At 33.8% G+C, this 18589-nt stretch overlaps 1 protein-coding gene across 11 annotated transcripts in view; it reads left to right on the forward strand.

The window, feature by feature from the left end:
- Positions 1 to 18589, forward strand: part of heph (polypyrimidine tract-binding protein 1 heph) — a 386050-nt gene that overhangs the window by 271785 nt on the left and 95676 nt on the right. For 6 of the 11 annotated variants that reach the window (XM_077429082.1, XM_077429080.1, XM_077429074.1 and 3 more), the window contains one exon: positions 8192 to 8266. The exons of the other annotated variants lie outside the window; for them this stretch is intronic. In XM_077429082.1, the coding sequence (XP_077285208.1) occupies positions 8264 to 8266 (3 nt within the window). In that variant the 5' untranslated portion in view covers positions 8192 to 8263. Of the gene's footprint in view, positions 1 to 8191; positions 8267 to 18589 lie in introns of those variants that run through there. 11 annotated transcript variants of the gene reach the window in all.

The raw sequence follows: 18589 nt of genomic DNA on the forward strand, positions 1-18589 counted from the left end.
TACGCATTTTCTATTTAAATATCGAATTGTATAAAATGCTGCAAATTCACAAATTTGACATTAAATGTCTCTATGGATTTTTATTGATATGAACCACGACTTACAGAAATACATATATGTTTGTTTCTGTAAGTCTTGGTTCTTCTTTAGATATATACTGGGATATAATGGTTTGTAGATTTATTATTTAAGTTTATTCATATTCTGAAATATCTCACTGGTTTCTGTTGGTTTGGTTTGTGACTCCAGGTCGATCGTTTCCTATCAGGATTTGCCAATTTATCTGATTTTCATTGAAACAATTCCAACGAGTTTTCAGCAATCTCGAATTTCGCTGAATTGTATAAAATGCTGCAAATTTACAAAATTGACATTAAATTTCTCTGTGGATTTTAATTGATATGTATTTACTGAATTCTTTAAAAATGCTGCAAAATTACAAATTTGATCATAGATTTGGTATATACTACTAATATTACTTGTATCAAATGTATAATGTTTCTGGCATGGAAGGCACGTTTGGGAAAGGCCCAACTGTTAGACCTTCCTGCTATAAATTAAAACTTCGGTGGAGAATCGGTAGACGGTGAGGTGTGTCGATAAACTTAAAATACATTATTCTCAGATCTAAATCAGCGGTCGACAAACTTCACAAGATTCCATTGATCTTTTTTCCGAATTTTTCCCATTCGCTTTCGGTTTATTGGAACGAGCCGGCGTAAACAAGATCTTAGCCGATTTATATACATATTTCGGCGTCCATTTCCGGCGTCTGCGTGCTCAACAGGTGCAGCCTTTCCCTTTTCCACGTCTACGTAATCAAACGTAAGCCTAATCTAGTTTGTCCTGGAATCGAATTAAAAGGGGGAAATTCGAGTTTAATTTTCCGACGTCGCGAAAAAGTATCTCACGGTTCGGCGCCCTCTCTCATATAATTATTATTATATACCTATTTGCATAGACGTGTACGTTTATCCATATAAAATGTAATATCGATTCGTGTGCGGTCGTTTTCCGAATTCTGGACTTAGGCCAGATAGGTGACGTCACCGTTAACGACGTTGAGATGAATGTTGGACTAAACAGAGGCGCCTCTGGACCATATCTTCCGTTTATATTACGCGCCTGTTATAAATGACCTCTCTATACAACGACGTAAGAACTTTGTATATACATATATAGTTTATATCGCGTTACATAAGTTGAAAAATTCATCGATGTACATTTTGCGTATTTTTTAAGAATGAATATCGGGATAGTGACCAAAAATAGGCGAAATGAAAAGTTGTAGAAAAATCGAGACAAACATTAGTTTTATGAGTAAAAATTATAAGTCTGTATTGTATTTGGAAGATTGATTTGTGAAAATAGTACTACAGTATGACCAACATAGATTATTTTTCTCGCAATCACCTGAATGTCAATATTTTCAATAATTTTTCACATTGAAAGTGGTTCAATGATATCTACATACATACTCGTATATATGTATGTATGTATGGTAGATTAGCTATTATAGATTTTGGTATGTAAATATACCCAAAGGAGTTATGATATTCATAGTTAATTGACCCCGCTGTTTCTGAAAACGATAGATTAAACTTCGAGCGCAATGAAATGATTGTACGATGACTAGGGATTGCAATTTGGTGTTTGAAAAAAAAATGTTTTCGTGGATTTGAAACTGAATGTGGTGGTTACTTTTCCTAGATAGATAAATAATTAAAAATAAATCTCAGGTAAATAATGTCATCAATGCATTAAAGTAAATTCGTAACAATAAATAAATTTTATTGTTTATTTGTAACCGATCACATTTATTTATATTAAAGTTTGAACCATTTGAAAGTTTAGATCATAATTTGAAACAACTGTCTGATCGCATTTATTACGATTTGGTTGGTCCATGTTGCTCGTGAATTTTTCAATTTAAAATTGCCTCATTTAATACTGAAATAATATACCATTTGCAATCGACTTTTAATTTAATATAATGCAATTAAATGCGTGTTTATGTACCTCGTTTTAGTGTTCGGTAAATACCGATAAACTTTTAAATTAACCAAAATTTACCCATGAAAATTTACCGATTTTGCCGATTTACCGGTAACCCGGTAAATATACCGGAATTGCAATTCCGAATGATGACTATGTAATTTGGCGCAATCTTCAATGTACATATCTCGAACGATATGCTCGATATTATGTTTTGCGAATAATTTTCATAAAGCAAACATTCAGGTTCAATAACATTTGCGTTTTGTTTTATAAACATTTAAAAAATCACCCGTTATTAGATAATATTTTTTATGAAATGGGCGACACGTAAACAAATTAATTACAAAGTATGGGTGTGTTTCTAGATTGTGTAATGTAACCGTACATAATTTTTACACGGGTAGTATATAAACTATATGGAATTCCGGAAAACATTCCTGCCCTGCTGAAATGTTGATATGAAAAAGCTTTGATGCGCGAAAAAAGCACTGGAAGCTGAAACGCTGAAATCTGCAAATAAGAGATGGCTCGTATAATATGTGTTTTTTTTTGCGTGGACACGAGTGAATGGGACTCACTGCAGGTGATGAGTCTGTGCAATTTACTTTTTATACACGCCAAAATATTGTTTATTATTTTTGCATAGATAGTTGGAAAAGTATCGCATTTTTCAATGAATTGAATGTTTTTTTTTTTTACTTTGATAATTGACGCTGTTTAAACTTTTTAACTTTGATAATTGACGCCAGTGAGTCGGTGACGATTTTATTAATTTTTAACTTCTTCCATTGTCACATTCAACTTTTCCAGTTTTCCGGTTTGGTATTCCGCGTCAGTCGCATAATTGATTTTCGGTTCAATAAATTTGTACACACACATACATACACACGTCGTCGTACCTTTGAAGGGAGCTTCAAATATTCAATTTCAGCCAATATTTACATTGAAAATCTAATTTTTGTTCGGCGGGGATGAGGTAGGAAAAGTTAGCTTTGTTTGTTCTGTAAAAGTCGCCCGCGTCCCGCTAAAGCTGTTACATTTTTTTTACCCGAAATGTATTATGTATATGGTACAAAAAGTCGTAAAAGAAAATGCTTTACTTTTTAAATCTTCTTATTGTGTTGTTGGAAATCTGATATTGTCAGTTGATAGTTTCAGTTGTTAAATTAAACTGTTCGTAAGCTTCCGTATCGGATACGGTCTCCGACTTCAAAGACCTTCTCTTTGGAAAAGCTCCGTGTATTTATTTTTCGTGTAAAACACGTGTACGGCGACGACAGCTCTATAAATTCATTTTCCGTGGTCAGGCGCTTAATAGAAAAGCCATTTCGTCAGTTTGCAGTAAGAAAAATTGAAAATGAAAGAAAAATTGACGCCAAGGAAAACTTGTCTTTCTTATACATATAATATTTTGACTTACATATAAAGTTTTTTGGAATCGAAATTTTTAATTATTTTTTACTGTGGTTATAAATTGCTTCAACAGTTAAATACTCTGACTTAATTTTTCTTAGATCTCAACTCATCTATCAACATTTTTTAAGTACGGTTTCAGAAGTTCTTTTATCCATTTTTCGTCCATTTAAGTTTTTCAACCAAAAATCATCACTGGAAAAAGATGTCTAAACATATTGGGATATTTGGTGTATATATTCTTTAGAAATACTAAATTAAATACTTATACTAGTGTTATTTCAGGTATTCTTTCATTGTCTTCTTTTGTAATAGAATATGATCATATGTACCTACAGAGTATAATTTGGTTTGGTTGAATAAATATATATCCATTATTTTCATTATTTTTTCTATTAGAGGATACATAATTTGGCATTACCTTTTTAGAGAGAATAAGAATAACATTTACAATAAGAAACATGATAAATTTTATTATATAATATGTATGTATGTCTAGTGATGAAAAAATAATTGTTTTATAAAATTCGTATTAACTCCCATCTATTAAATTATGTATATTTTTTATTGTAATTATACACATTACTTACTTTTGTTGAATAATTAATTAATTCAATTGGGTATGTATGTACTACCTGTTCAAATGGCATCTGCGTGCAAACAATAGCCGAATGCATTTATCGACCGTTTGTATATTTTTAATTCGCTCAAATTATTTATATGTGCGGAGCTTCGTTGGGTGGGGTGGTTTTGCCCCAGGACATTCGAAGCGTCCATTTTCCCCTTTGTGCGCATAATTATTTCGTGCATTCGTCAAATTTTCATGGCGAATTTTCACTGTCGGACAGAACGACAGTGAGGAGGGGCGGGGAGGGGTGCGAAAGGGCTTATGAAGGGGTCGCTCTGGACAGGGGGTTTGGGGCTGTCGCCATTTTCCACCGTGGGGTGCTTATTCAAAACTCGATCATACAAAAAGCTCCGGTAAGAGGATTTACTATTGGCCAATAATAAAAAGCGTCAACTACCGTCACATACGAATGTGAAATTTCACTCGATAAGAAGCGATTTTCGACGAATGCCGGACTTTTTCCGGACGAACGCCCAAATCCGGATACGCGTTAGCGCTGTTTTGAATTTTTCAATTAATTTTTGATCGTATTTTTCGTATCGAATTTGCGCGCAAAACGCACGCGTTTAATTAACGAATTTCGTTGCAAAAAACATTACTTGGTACGACCCAATATTTGGCTGTTTTTTATTTCAAAATAATGCAAACGAATCTACTTGTTTTCTATTTGCATTAAAAATACTTTATTGTATAAACTAGCTAGATTTCAATCAGTGTGTCATGTAGTTTGTCACAATTATTTTTAACGAGTCATCGTTCTTCCATTAGCCAATACTTATTGAAATATAGCTTCTTTTAGAATTAAATTTAAAGTTTTAGGATCTAAACAATGATTTTCAACCAAATTCAAGCTTAAATTGATACATAAAGGACTATTTACCGTCAAAGACCGATCTTTAAAATATTTTCACTAAAATGCAAATAAAAGTATTTGCGTTCAACTTCAGTATCTGGACTTCATTTCTAAACTAGACACAATAATAAGAGTAACCGAAATAATGGGATTAACCGTCATTTGAAGATGTAAAAATAAATTTTGACAAGCATTTTAGTCAAAAATTTTTTAAAGTTACATACTTTTTTAATGAAAAAACTGAAGGGGATCGGGTTATGATGAAGAGCGGTACCATTACTTTATGGTAAAATAGAAACTGTATTATTTTTATATATTTAATTTACAGCTTCAATTTGAGAAGCGGCGAAATTAGTTCGTGCAATTCGTTGATAAAATGATGGGTGCATTTTCGCGACGCATATGTACGGGAAATTTGCATTCAAATAGAGGTGTTTGTAGTGAATTTGCGGTGTTTTTGCATGTTAACCTGCCTCCACCCATCCCGCACATCTCTACTTATTGCCACCCCTGCCGTCAAACGCCTATCCGGATAAACGAGCGTTTGATTGATTATAATCGCTTTGCGTCTGATTAATTATGAAGTGTAATGCCATCGGTTTTCGAACGCACGCTTAATCCGCTAATGGACTACTATTTAGTGCGATTCGCGCATTTCGGTAACTGTTGTCGAATTTTTTTTCGGAAAAGCTCCGCGAGGTTTTTCCTTGCAGCGCGCGCTAATGGAACTGGCTTTTCTCGGCTCGTTCGCTCGCACGTGGGAAATAAAAAGGGTGCAGAATCTCGCGCCCCGTTCGCATTGAGAGGCGAACGCGACGAATCCCTTATGAAAATTTGCATGAAAAGCAAATTTATTTATTTCAATATGTTGTGCTCTCCCTTTGCCCTCCTCACACCCCCTTTTCCGCTTCCGCCATCGCTACGGCTTTTATTCGGTTCAGCTGGTCGAATTTTTACGCTTTTTACGCTCACGCTAACATTAACATGTTTGCAAATACTAGATTCTCTTGTCTAATGGACTTTTTGGATTCAAATTCATTTTTGTCATAGTATTTACATACATATATTATGAATTTATATGTACATATGTATCTATATATATTCTTGTATTTAGTATTGATTGTGGAGGAAATAAAAGCATTGGGTTTTAAATGTTAAACATATGTAAATAATATACATAGTATGTACATATAGCTTACATATATGTATACGTACACTATTTTTTTTCACGAAGGAATATTTTATATTCCGATTTTCAATTGTAAAAAAAGAGTAATATTTCTTTCTTTCTAAAAAAGTGAAAACGCTAATGTACACTAACTAATGCGAAATTAGTAAAAACATTAATTTCAGTTTATAAGCATATCGATTGAAATAAATTATGTTGCATATACATAATATAATATGTACATATGTATGTATGCTGATGTTTTTTTATGATTTTACATTTATATTTCCTCAAAGCAGACTTTTGATATGATTAATGCGAAATTTGACAGCATTAAATAGTTCATTGAGATTTTTTTAAACAAATTTTAGGGTTCTTCTTGGATATATGTGTACATATATGTACATATTATTCTCTTCTTTTAAAATTTAATATATTATGGTTTTGAATTGCAAATAAATATTTTCATATTTAATTTGAATTTTCAAAATCCTTGAAAGTATTATATCCATCATCGTTTATTTGTCTTGTTTTTTCAATAATTAGAAAATTTGAAGTTGTTTTATAAATTAATTTAAAAGAGAATAACAAAATATTATAATTTAATAGAAATTCTTCATATTTATTTATATACATACATATCATATTATTCCATAGTAAATAAACATATTGTCCAAATACGTCACTGCGATCAAATATTAAAATTTAAATAGTATGTTCGATTTTAAAATATGAACATTAAATAGAATAATATACACAGGTAAGCTGAATATAATGGAAAATGCTGAAATTCTTTATTTGGTTAGTTTTTGAAGAAATCCCATCCCATATTGTATTATATGTAGTTGTTTGTCATATCATTTTCAATTTCGAAATTGTTACATCAATTCGACGGTTTGTTTTATGAAAATTATTACCTGCGGTTATAAAATATCACGTATATGATTCAATGCTTTGGTTGTTTTTGTCGTTTAAAAAAATTGAAACTACATATGTATGTACATATGTACATATAATGTTGAAACTACATTTTCATATATACATATACGTATTAGTATAATGATATTCTACACACAATTTATAATATTAGTCGAGCATGTGTACGAGTATCATATTTAATTTATCAAATTGCTGTTTTCGTTAATAATTTACAAGAGAGCCAAAGTTTCGTAGGAGAGAGACGACAAAACTTTAACTCGCTTAGATCCTTCGAAACTTCCCAGTACGGTGGGTTGTATCGTTCAGCGAGATGATATTTTATTTCATTTTTTCGTGGAGCTATATATTTTTGACTAATTCTAGTTTTTTATGGGTCGTGTCACCTTTTATTATGAGCGGGTATTTTTTCGGTATTTTTATTCGAATAATAATTAATTAAAAAACACTCAGCCAGGAGTATTCAATGAATAAAAGAAGAGAGGTTCCCCGTGAAGGTGGAGAGATGATTGATTAAGCTTTTATGTATTCCCTTTATTTTAAAAAGCAAATGACTACAGGCGGTTGCCTGGGAGGCTTTTTAATTTTCCACCTCCCCTCACCCCGCCTTTCCGCTCGACCCCCGCCCCGCGCCCCCCCCCCTCCTCGCGAATATTTAATGTCCATCCGGTAGGTGTGAATTTTTCGCCTTTCCAGATTGCCACGCGATTTTCTTCCTGAACTTTTTTTTATTTTATTTTTTTCGACGAAAGGAAAATAAAAGGGCGCCGCGAGGAATCAAAGTGAGAGAATCCTTAAAGTTTCGTTCATATTTCGCTCTTTTTGTGTGAAAATGCGGGAAATTTTACCCCGTTGCGGGACATTAGCTAATTGCGTCCGGGGGTCGGTCGACCTCTCTATATTAACACCGACAACGCGATGAAAAACTGATTTTCCACCGTTTCGACGTCGGTTTTTTTATGCAAAAAATTACCTCGGAATATACATAGACAGTTTCCTTTTACGATTCGGGATATATAAGCAATATAACGTGAAAGTTTTCATACGCATTCGAACGTATGACATTTTAAAGCGATACATTTTTTAAGTGTTAATACTTTTATAGCGAGTATTTTTTGTATTGAATATGGCAGATTATTAATTTTATTCATAAATTATACACGATTAATAACGAAAATATTTTTGTTTGTTACAGGTACGTTCTGCATTAGTGGCACGGATTACAACTACTACCATCACTACATAATTTCACATCATCATCGTCATTATGGTTTGAATACATTGAATTTTTTTTATTATTTTGAGTGCGCATTATTATTTATTCCACGTTTCATTTTTTTCATGCTGTTTTCTTTTTACTCTGCAGATTTGTGTCATATTTAGTTGAATGACATTGTCTTTTTCAGCTTAACCTCTTTCACATGTCCGATCTCCTTAATTTCACGTCCATTTGAACCGACGTTTCTTTTTACTATTATTTATTTTTTCACTACAAGTTCACTTACAACACACACACACACACATTCATACGTGCCTGTTTTTTTATTATTTTTTTATTCGTTTTATTGAAAAACTGTTTTGCGCCGCTAAGCTCACCTTTTCGTATCCGGCTATACGAAATTATTCAATTCGGCTTTTCGGGTATTTTCGCCCCCCGTGTATTTTATTAATTATGGAAAAGGGTTAAAACTGAATTTGAATTAAAGGGTTGAGAGTTCCGTGCCGGCTTAACTAAATCTCCCCCGGTTTGGCAGTTCACTAATCTTATCGCGGAGCATCTTAAAAAAATATAATAATCTGTCTACGAAACTCTATCTATGAGTTAAAAATGTGATCCTCATTAAACTACTTTAATATATACTATACGTACATGTATTTCAAAGTTTAGTATCGAAACTTAGTATGCTACTTCGCTCCACGTGTATTTCGATTTTCAGTGTATGTTTCGTGTAGGCTTTTCCGTAAGGGAAAGATCAAGTTTTCACCGCGGGCTGCACTTCATCTTATAGATTTTCCCTACCTCACCCTGTTATGTAAAGTATCCACGACAATAATCCCTCGTAATCCCGCGGGAACGAAAGTTACCGTGGTAAAACTTTATCATCTTGTTTCGGACACGTGGCGGTCTGAGTTCGGCAAAAATCGTTCATAATCTCCGAAACAATTTCCTCGGAATACATACATACGTATATATGTATAATATGTATAGTACTTTAGATATACTTATGTATATATTTTTTATAATACACGATGTTTCGGGCTTTTGCTTCCCCTCCGGTGTACCATTTTGTACCGTAGACTTATACGATTTTGATGACAAAGAAAACGTATTAGAGGACCGCAATCCACTACAAAACCTTCTATACCTTTTTTCTTCATTCATTCCCCCTTTTATTCGGAAAATGGTCGCCAGCATCCCATTTCATTATTTAGTGCTATGTTGAACAACTCCAAAACACCATGAATAATGTTTTATGGATATAACCGCGAATCGACTTACAGTTGCGAATGTCCTTTTCACGTTGCTTACATTCATGGGGAAGGGGGGGGGGGGTGAATTTTCCCTTACTTTAAATCCAGATCAACTTCCGTGAAATCGCATTCAATTTTTGTGAGGACGTTTACATTTCACTTTTCTCGACAATATTTGCAAAGATATTTTATTTGTATAAGCATATGGAAAATCCAACCGAACTAATATATGTACATGTTTCCAATTTATTTATTATTCATATATATACATACATATATGCTCTTTTATATACATTTAATCCTATTATTTAAATTCAAAGATATAAATATTTTCCTCTTAGAGAATTGTTTTTCTTAGAAATGTATCATTCAGAAGAGTACATGAACTGTAATTCAAATCTGTATTACCATTGTATTTTAATCTAGTTAGATTCATAAGCATATAGGCAATATGTTTTCATTATTATCAATCATGTGAAAAACATATTTTATTTTATTTGGACGAATTTTTAGCTGTATCGAACTCAAAACCAACCTTAATGTTGAAAATGTATTCAATTGGTTAATACACACATAATATAACTAAATAAATACTTGATGCTCTTAAATTCTATATCAAAAAGATTGTAGTCCGTTTTGTATATAATATAATATTTATGGTTGTTTTTCGTGTAAATATTAATACGTTGTGTTGTATTATTTTATGTACACAAGTACATTCAAATCAAATCACTTACAGTCATTTTTGACGAAGTCTACCCAATTTGGAAAATTTTCTGATATTTTCCAAATTGAAGTACATACTGCTTCTATTTTATTCGTTTACTTCAAGCACTCATATTGAGTGCTTGAAGTAAACGACAAAAAAGTCGCCCATTTACAAAAAGTCAGGCTGTCACGTTCCATTCGAATTCATGTACATATATAATAGATCCATTTACAATAATTAGCGTGGATAATTTCTTCGCGTATTACCAGTGTCTGTGTCGTTACGGATTATCTCCTCGGAATCGCGTCGGATTATCGCGATTTTAGCTCTGCCGCGGTTCGTTTCAGAATCCCAGCTAGACTCCGATTCTGTCCTGCAACAGTTGAGCTTCCAGTGCAACAGGCGTTTCCCGAGCTTAAAAGCTCCGTTCGCTTAATTAATCATTCCGCGTCCGTTGCTCGAAAGCTCGCCCGTTAACTTTACGCGCGCTCCTTTGTTATCCGGCGAAATGTTTACCGTTCTGTTACGTTTCCCGTGATGTTTTGTGCGGCGATAAACCTGATGCTTTGTCTCAATCATAAATCATATTTTAAAATGTAGCATTGACCGGAAAGTGTGTTTTGTACGATGTCCTTACTCGAGATTGTGACGTCATATCAATCGGTAACGTGGTGATGAGACTGAACACGCTATCAAAGAAAAGATGCTGCAATCAAAATTTTGTGCTTGTGATTTTGGGCTTAAAATAGTTTTTAAAAAAGCTACTAGAAGAATTCGAAATGGTACACGCATGTATATTAGTCAGAAATTAATTATCTAATTTTGAAGCTTTCTTAAACTTCTAACCTATTTGATTTAGTGTATGTACATGCATACTTTAATCCGAAGTGAATAATGCGAATTTTAGATTTTCATCAGATTTTTAAATGCTTTTTATTATTACTAATTTATGTTCACAATACATCTTATATCTATTTTAACAGCTACTTGATCTACTGATCATTTTCTATTTTACAATTTTGTTAGTTATCATAGTATTATATTATTCTAATATTGATGTACAGCATGATAGAAAAAAAAACTCAAAAACCTATTTACAATTCTAATAAATACTCATAATGTATACATCTAATACATAATATTAATTAAAGACTCTCTAAAGTCGATGATCTAAAGCAGATTGTGTTTAGGTAATCTGTGTTAGATTTATTTAGATTAAAGGTATATATATATGTATACTCAAGAAAGCTCCCAACGACTTTTGTTTTCAAAATAGTCACGGAAAAATAGTAGGCAACAGGTACAATAATATACTGCTGTTTACCGTCATTAAATTTGATATTGTCAGAATTGATTTATACAGTTGGGAACATGAAAAAATACTCCAAATACAGTGTAGGTTCGTTTGGAAAACTATGTATGTACGTCTAAACTCTGATCCTAGCCAAGTAAACTTACACGCGTACAAATTTTGTATTTAAAAGGGTTTTCAATAATTTGTATTGAATCTTTTAATTATTTTAAATTCCAACAAATAAAATTGTCATTTAAAACGTCGTGTAGTCTAATTATATTCTACAGTTTAGGGGTAACACTTATTATAAAGCTTTTTTACAAAAAAAAAAATCATGTTTTTCCTTATTTGTTTGGCAGTGAAGATTACTCTCGTGCATATATATGTAAGTATATATTTAGGTTTGTGTATGTTTTGGCATTGCTTAGTCATCATCGACGAGGAATGCACTAAGATTGTAATCCGGTCGTATGAAATATTTCGCAACGTTGTGAGCTTTGTGCGGAAGCGCTTTCAGGCTAAATCCCCGCCATTGTCAGAACAATGGTCGGCTAGTCCATTACGGCCAGATCGCTAATGAATCCGTAATTGAATCCTAATCTTTACTTAGCCCACCCAGTACAGGGGTTTCCAATTAAAAACACAACGAGCCTTAATTGATCTGCGCCGTGCCTTATCTCGCCCGCATCAAACGACACCGGACCGATCCGAATCCGCAATTTAAAAATTTAATCCACGGAAAATCATCAGATAAAACGATTACTAACATATCTGTTTCATTGTTTAGTTTCTTTGAACTCAAACGAAACATATTATCGAGCAAATTTGCACTTCAATCGGTCGATATTGTTTCGATTGGTTGCATTGTGATATTGTTTCCGCGCCGCCCTGGGGCCATTGTGATTGAGCGGCCCTGGCCATTGCACACGTTTCCATTGAAAACCCTAAACGGACTCCACAGCCCCGGCGATTGCCCTAATGGAAATTAATTTGCTAGTTTGTGCGCTTTCATCCATTCAGACTGGATTTCCATAACTGTTTACATCAACATGTTCTATATTTCGACCGTTGATTTTAACGGAGAAAACTCGCTATACTATTGCAGATATAAACAAAGTTTTTCCGAGCATTTTCAATCAACAAAAAATAACAACAAAATAAGACAACTTTTCAGATTAAGATCAAGTCTCCATCCAGATAGATCCCTCTAACATGACAATATCTACTTTGGGATACTGTTGTATAATTTATTTATTTATTTGCATATTAACCACAGTGACATTAGCGAATACTCTAACGCGTCATTGTGACCAGCCATATACATAAGCATAACACAAATACTATATATAAGAAAATTAGCGAGACATCTATATTATAGATAATACATTTTTCAAATCATATTCAAATAGTGGTGACAGTGGGTTGGATGGGTTTGGCCAAATCGATAGAGGAACCGCTTCAATAATGAAATAAATAAAATAAATTGGCAAACTCTGATAAGAAACGATCGACTTGGAGTCACAAATGTTCACGTGTGACCAGCATCATTAAAGATTATACTCAATCGAGGTCAGCTTATGGGATCAAACCCGGTGACCTTTCGTTGCTTGGTATCATCGCAACTACCGAGCCATGCTGCTGGTTTATAATTAGATGTATGTATTTGTATGCATGATTTTTGGGAGCTAGAAGGATGAAGAAGCAATTAATTGGACAGAAGGATGAACGGACGATGTGGAACGTGGATAGTGGTTTAAAGGATAATTGAAAACGCAAAAAGGGACCACAGGGGAGCGTGATTGCGCGACACCCACCCCTTCCCGCCTCCCTCTTGAAATATGGATGTCTGACGCGAGCTAGGGGTTAATTAGAGGCGAAACAGCCCGCGGTCCAAGCCCATTGTTGTGTTAACTAAACTATTATCCGAGTCGAACTACGCCAATTAGCGAGCTACACGGACGCCGCTGAGTTTCCCAAGAAAATTTATTTATAATTCCTGACTAACCTTACCGTGAGTATATTTGTTTGTGTGCGAATGTTACAAGCATTGAAAGTTTTCGCACTTTTCTATATAGCGGTGCGGTTTAAAGGGAGAATTTTTTCAACCCAGTTAAAACTTTTTGCTACGTAAACATTAGCTACATATACTCAAATATTTAGTATCAAAATTACGGTTTCGACCGAATCGTATCTATACATACGTCATAACTAAAGAAGATTTTGATTTGATTACTTGAAACGGTGTGCATTTAAAAGTTACGTGAAATATTGTTTGAATGTTCCGTGTCCTTTTTGTTCTCCCCTGGGCTTCTCATTGAACGCTATACAGGATACGATATTCTCAATTCGTGTTCTAATCGGGTCAACTAGGACTTATCAATGCATTGAGTTCAATAAGAATTCAATACATTTGTTTGTATTTACATATGTATATATTATATTATATGTATATAGAGGTTTTGGAGTATGTTTCTCTGTGCGGATAATATCCTCATCTACTCCTCACTTTACAATAGTGCATCTCGAGCGAATTTAATTTCTTCATAATGTAGCATATGTAGGTATTTATATATGTATGTAATTTTGTATGTATGTATTTATAGATGCTTTATAACGTTGAAGTTTCTTCGTATTAAATTTTTGAGGAATTGTTTTCCATTGCCTTCTCGGGACAATATGAAGGAGTTTAAATGAAAAGAGCTTTGTAAGCAATAAGACATATCAAAACAATTATTTATCTATTCATAGTTTGTATATACCTATACATAAATGTAAAGTCATAAATAACGAGTCGGGTAAAATTGAAATATCCTGACAGCTGACTTAATGAAAATAGTTTTGTTTTTGTTACGTTCTTCTCTCTTTATGTTTAATCGACATAACATACATATTTCAGGAGCGTGCATCGCTTATTTTTGTATTTTATATAGATTTTGGGAACCTTAAACGACTCTGTCTAATCCCTTAATTGAATTTTGTGTCCATATAAAGAGATAAAAATATATGTGTGTATATGTTACAATTGAAGTGTACATATCTTCCAGTTGTAATAAATCTTGACTAATTGGAATATATTCCATAATTTGATGATTGGAATATATTCCATAATTTGATGATTGGAATATATTCCATAATTTGATGATTGGAATATATTCCATAATTTGATGATTGGAATATATTCCATAATTTGATGATTGGAATATATTCCATAATTCGCAAATTCTGATAAGAAACGAATATATTACAAATGAAAATATACATAACATATATGAACATATAAAGTAATGGTATAAATTTTCATCCGGGACTCATTCCTCGGTTGTTTTTTCATTAAAATTGGAATGAAAACTTTTTTCAGGACGTCGAAAAATTGTAAAATATGTAATAAATTCATTTCAAATATCAAAGCTATGCAAAATATTCTATCTTTCATAGCTAAACTGGCCACGTTGCAATAAATAGTTGGTAATGAAAATATTCGATATTCGATTTTGCAAAAATGATGATCCGACAAATGTGATTTTCACAAATTCAAACGCTAATTATTCTCACTTACTATGTATGTACTAACTATTGCAATGTAGATAATTTTAGAGAAAATTTTCAAAAGTCTAAAAATAAAAATATTTGAAACGAAAATTGAATTTAAAAATTGCTCCATTCGAATTTTGGTAAAAAAAACTGTCAATGATCTGTTCGCAGAACTGCATGAACATAATACTGTCGTACATGCAGATAATGATAATCTTATTACTCATCTCATCTGATTTTTATCTTTTATGAGCTCTATATAGTTTTTATGTACTCGGGTGACGCCCGGCAAGTCTGCTATTTTTTTTTGCTAATCCGTTTTTTCCTTACATTATTTTTATCAAATTGAGTCTGCCTACGTAACATAGATGCTATAATCACCGGCCTTTCCGGCGCATATATTCAGATCTAATATTCAGTTGCTAATCCGCCCAAACCGGAACCTACGTCATATTGGCGTAGGGGTCTTGATGGGGTGGAGGAGGAGGGGTGGTTGGGGCTACTTCCGGTTCCTCCTTCCGGAAGTTTGATGGTCCCCCGGCCGCCCTAAATAAGGGTATAGTAGTATGCTGGTGCGCGGCCGCAGCGTTTCACCTGTACATTACCCGGATTACCAAGACTTCCTGCACAATTTTACAACATTATTTATTCACGAACGGCTTTTAAACCTTAATATGTTTACCACTTTACACCCCGCGCTCACGTCTCTATGATATAAAATACAAGGTAATACGCAAGCATCCATCCGCTTCTTTGTAACTATGTAAAAGAAGCAAAAATTCCTTCAACGCAAAGAAAAATGGTTGAAAAAAAATGCGCTGTTTTTATCTACCTAATAGACAGGTCTGACTGTCTGTTTCGTGCTCAATATTTATTGATTTATTTTATTTTATTTTAAGTTTAAGTTTGAACCATTGTGGCATTACAGGAGTCACTAATGTGCCACAATAGTCTAAAAAATACATAGAGATAAGAAAAATAAAAATATATACATACATGTATAATCATGAAAAAAAAACAATAGCATCATAATAAAAGTAGATAAATTAAAAATATCAAATAATAAAATACATAGCAAGGAATGTCTTATACCTACATAGCATACATATATCCACCACCAATATATAAGGACAAGCCTCAAATAAAAAACATCCCTGCAAAACCCAAATGGAAATGAGAAGATCAAAATTCCACTCATACATCACATTCAATTATGAAAATAATGATGAGCACAGGCTATTACATACATAAATGTATTGAAATAATCTCCGATAATCTACGCTCACTGAGGTGGAAAATATCACATTCAGGCTTGGCAGCAACGATTTCATTTAGAAGTCAGATAGCTCTTGGAATATTAGCCATTCGATAAAGAACTGTGCGAGCAGGAGGTACAACCATCAAATGATGATGTCACATAATCATTAGGGACATAAAACCCCACTCTTCCAGAAACGATGACCATGACGTATTACCACGTAGAAGCTGGAAAACAAAACGAATTAATGAGAAGTTTCTCCTTAGTTCAAGTGAATTATACCCAAGCATGCGCAATAGGGAATGAGTAGGGTAGAGATATGGGTAATACCCATACTCTTTCCTTTGAATAAATGCTTTTTGCACTTTCTCAATCATTAGAGAGTAATTTGCTTCATGCTGATTCCACATAATCGTATTACACTCTAGCTTGCTTCTTACAAGCGAGTTGAAAAGCAAGCGAGAAGACAAAGGGTTGGAAATTAGCCTAACATATCTCAAAACAAATCCGATTAAACATAAATAAACGTCAGCAACTGTGTTGATGTGGTTGTAAAAGGTGAATTGGGGATCAAAAGTGATACCCAAATCGACCATAGATACTACGCGCTTCAATAAGACGGATCCAATGGAATTATAAAAAGTTGAATATATGTTTGCGAGTTTTTTCTACTATCGCCTTGTATTCTAAGAGTGGACGAAAACAGTGCTCGAATAGTACCCGAGAGAATATGAAAGGCCACAATGAAAATATGTGGGTGAAATTAGAAAAATGTTTTGGATAAGATGAACGAGAGTTGCTCAAGAATAATAAACATGTTGGAGAAGATGATGAATGACTGTAAATGATGATGATGATTATGAAAAGAGTAGCACAAAATGAAATCCAAATAATTTGGTATGAAATTAAAATCCAGATCAATTTTTACGTGTTTCTAAAACCCAGCTTCGATTGAAATTCAAAGCTTCAAAAAGAGGACATGTCCGTGTCAAATAGGATGTATGGTATGCCTGGTTTCGAAAACCTCCTTGGTTTCGGCGTGTTTAAAAGGTCGTAAGCGATTAACGCCACTCTGGTGCGACTGTAATCGGTCACGCGCCGCCCCTGACGTTTTCTGAATACTAAACATTGACCCCCCAACCCCTCCCCATCATCCGTGTTCAAAAGCTCGACTAAATATAAACACAAATTCGCTTTTGATTTCAACCGTTTATATATTTGCTTGAATATTCACATACATATACTACCCATTACACCATTTATGATATATTTGTGGAGATAATTTGTGGTGAATGTTAACCTACATACATACTCTGCACAGTCTTAATTGCCCTCCTAAGAGTAATTTGCCGCATTTCAAAGTCATAAGTGTGACTCCGCTTACATTAAGACACATGTCTCGGTGCAGTATTTACGTTTAATACGATGTGAACCCATTGCATTAGATTAGATATGCAGTGATTGCGATCACTGCGATGAATTAACAGTCAATCGATATTGTAATAATTCTCTATGCTTCGAGGATTTCTCGTTCCAAATGTTGAGTATACATATACATATATGTAGTATTGATTACACTGTTTTCTGGTCTAAACAACACAGTAATAATGAATTCCAAATGTATACGTTCAATCGAATATTCCCTTATCGTAAAATTAGCGTTAGATCCGTACCATTCAACCGCTTTTCATCGGCTTTTGCTTTAAAGGAAACGCAAATTCGATCGCCAATCGTCTTTTTTTATTCGTAAGTGGGAATAAACAGCGATACCTGCGTTTGGTTTTTATTTGCCTTTCAATATGTGCACGCCAGCTCAATATTTCTCCGATAGAGTGTCGGTTGGGGGCCTCGGGTCGGGTTAGGGTTCAAATCCCGAGGGAGTCTTGTGGCTTTCGCCCCTACACCCCTACCCCTTATCATCCCCCTCCATCATCTTGTCCCCTTGGTCGACCTCATCCCGACCTCAACCGACCCATCCCCGACGTTCTTCTTCAGCTCCGTCCGATTTTCGGCCCGGCCAGGTGTACTCTGAGGAAATTCCAAAACTCGCTCCTCAACCCCTCCTCCGAAACACAATAAAGATACGAGTAATGATATCTACTGGTCTGCCATTTGGGAGATTGTTGTGCACAATGGTCATTATTGATGCATTAGATAGGAGATGTTCGATATGTGTATGGCTTTAAAGCACAATTTTGCTGAACGTCCCATATATATATATATATATAACATATGTATGTAGATACGTATGTAGATCAAATTGCTTAAAAGAAAACGTGTTTGGGTGAATTTTTCGCCAGTGTTAATTTTTGTACTATTTTGTAAATGT

Source organism: Arctopsyche grandis, chromosome 4 (genome assembly GCF_051622035.1).
Source record: "Arctopsyche grandis isolate Sample6627 chromosome 4, ASM5162203v2, whole genome shotgun sequence".
NCBI lineage: Eukaryota > Metazoa > Arthropoda > Insecta > Trichoptera > Hydropsychidae > Arctopsyche > Arctopsyche grandis.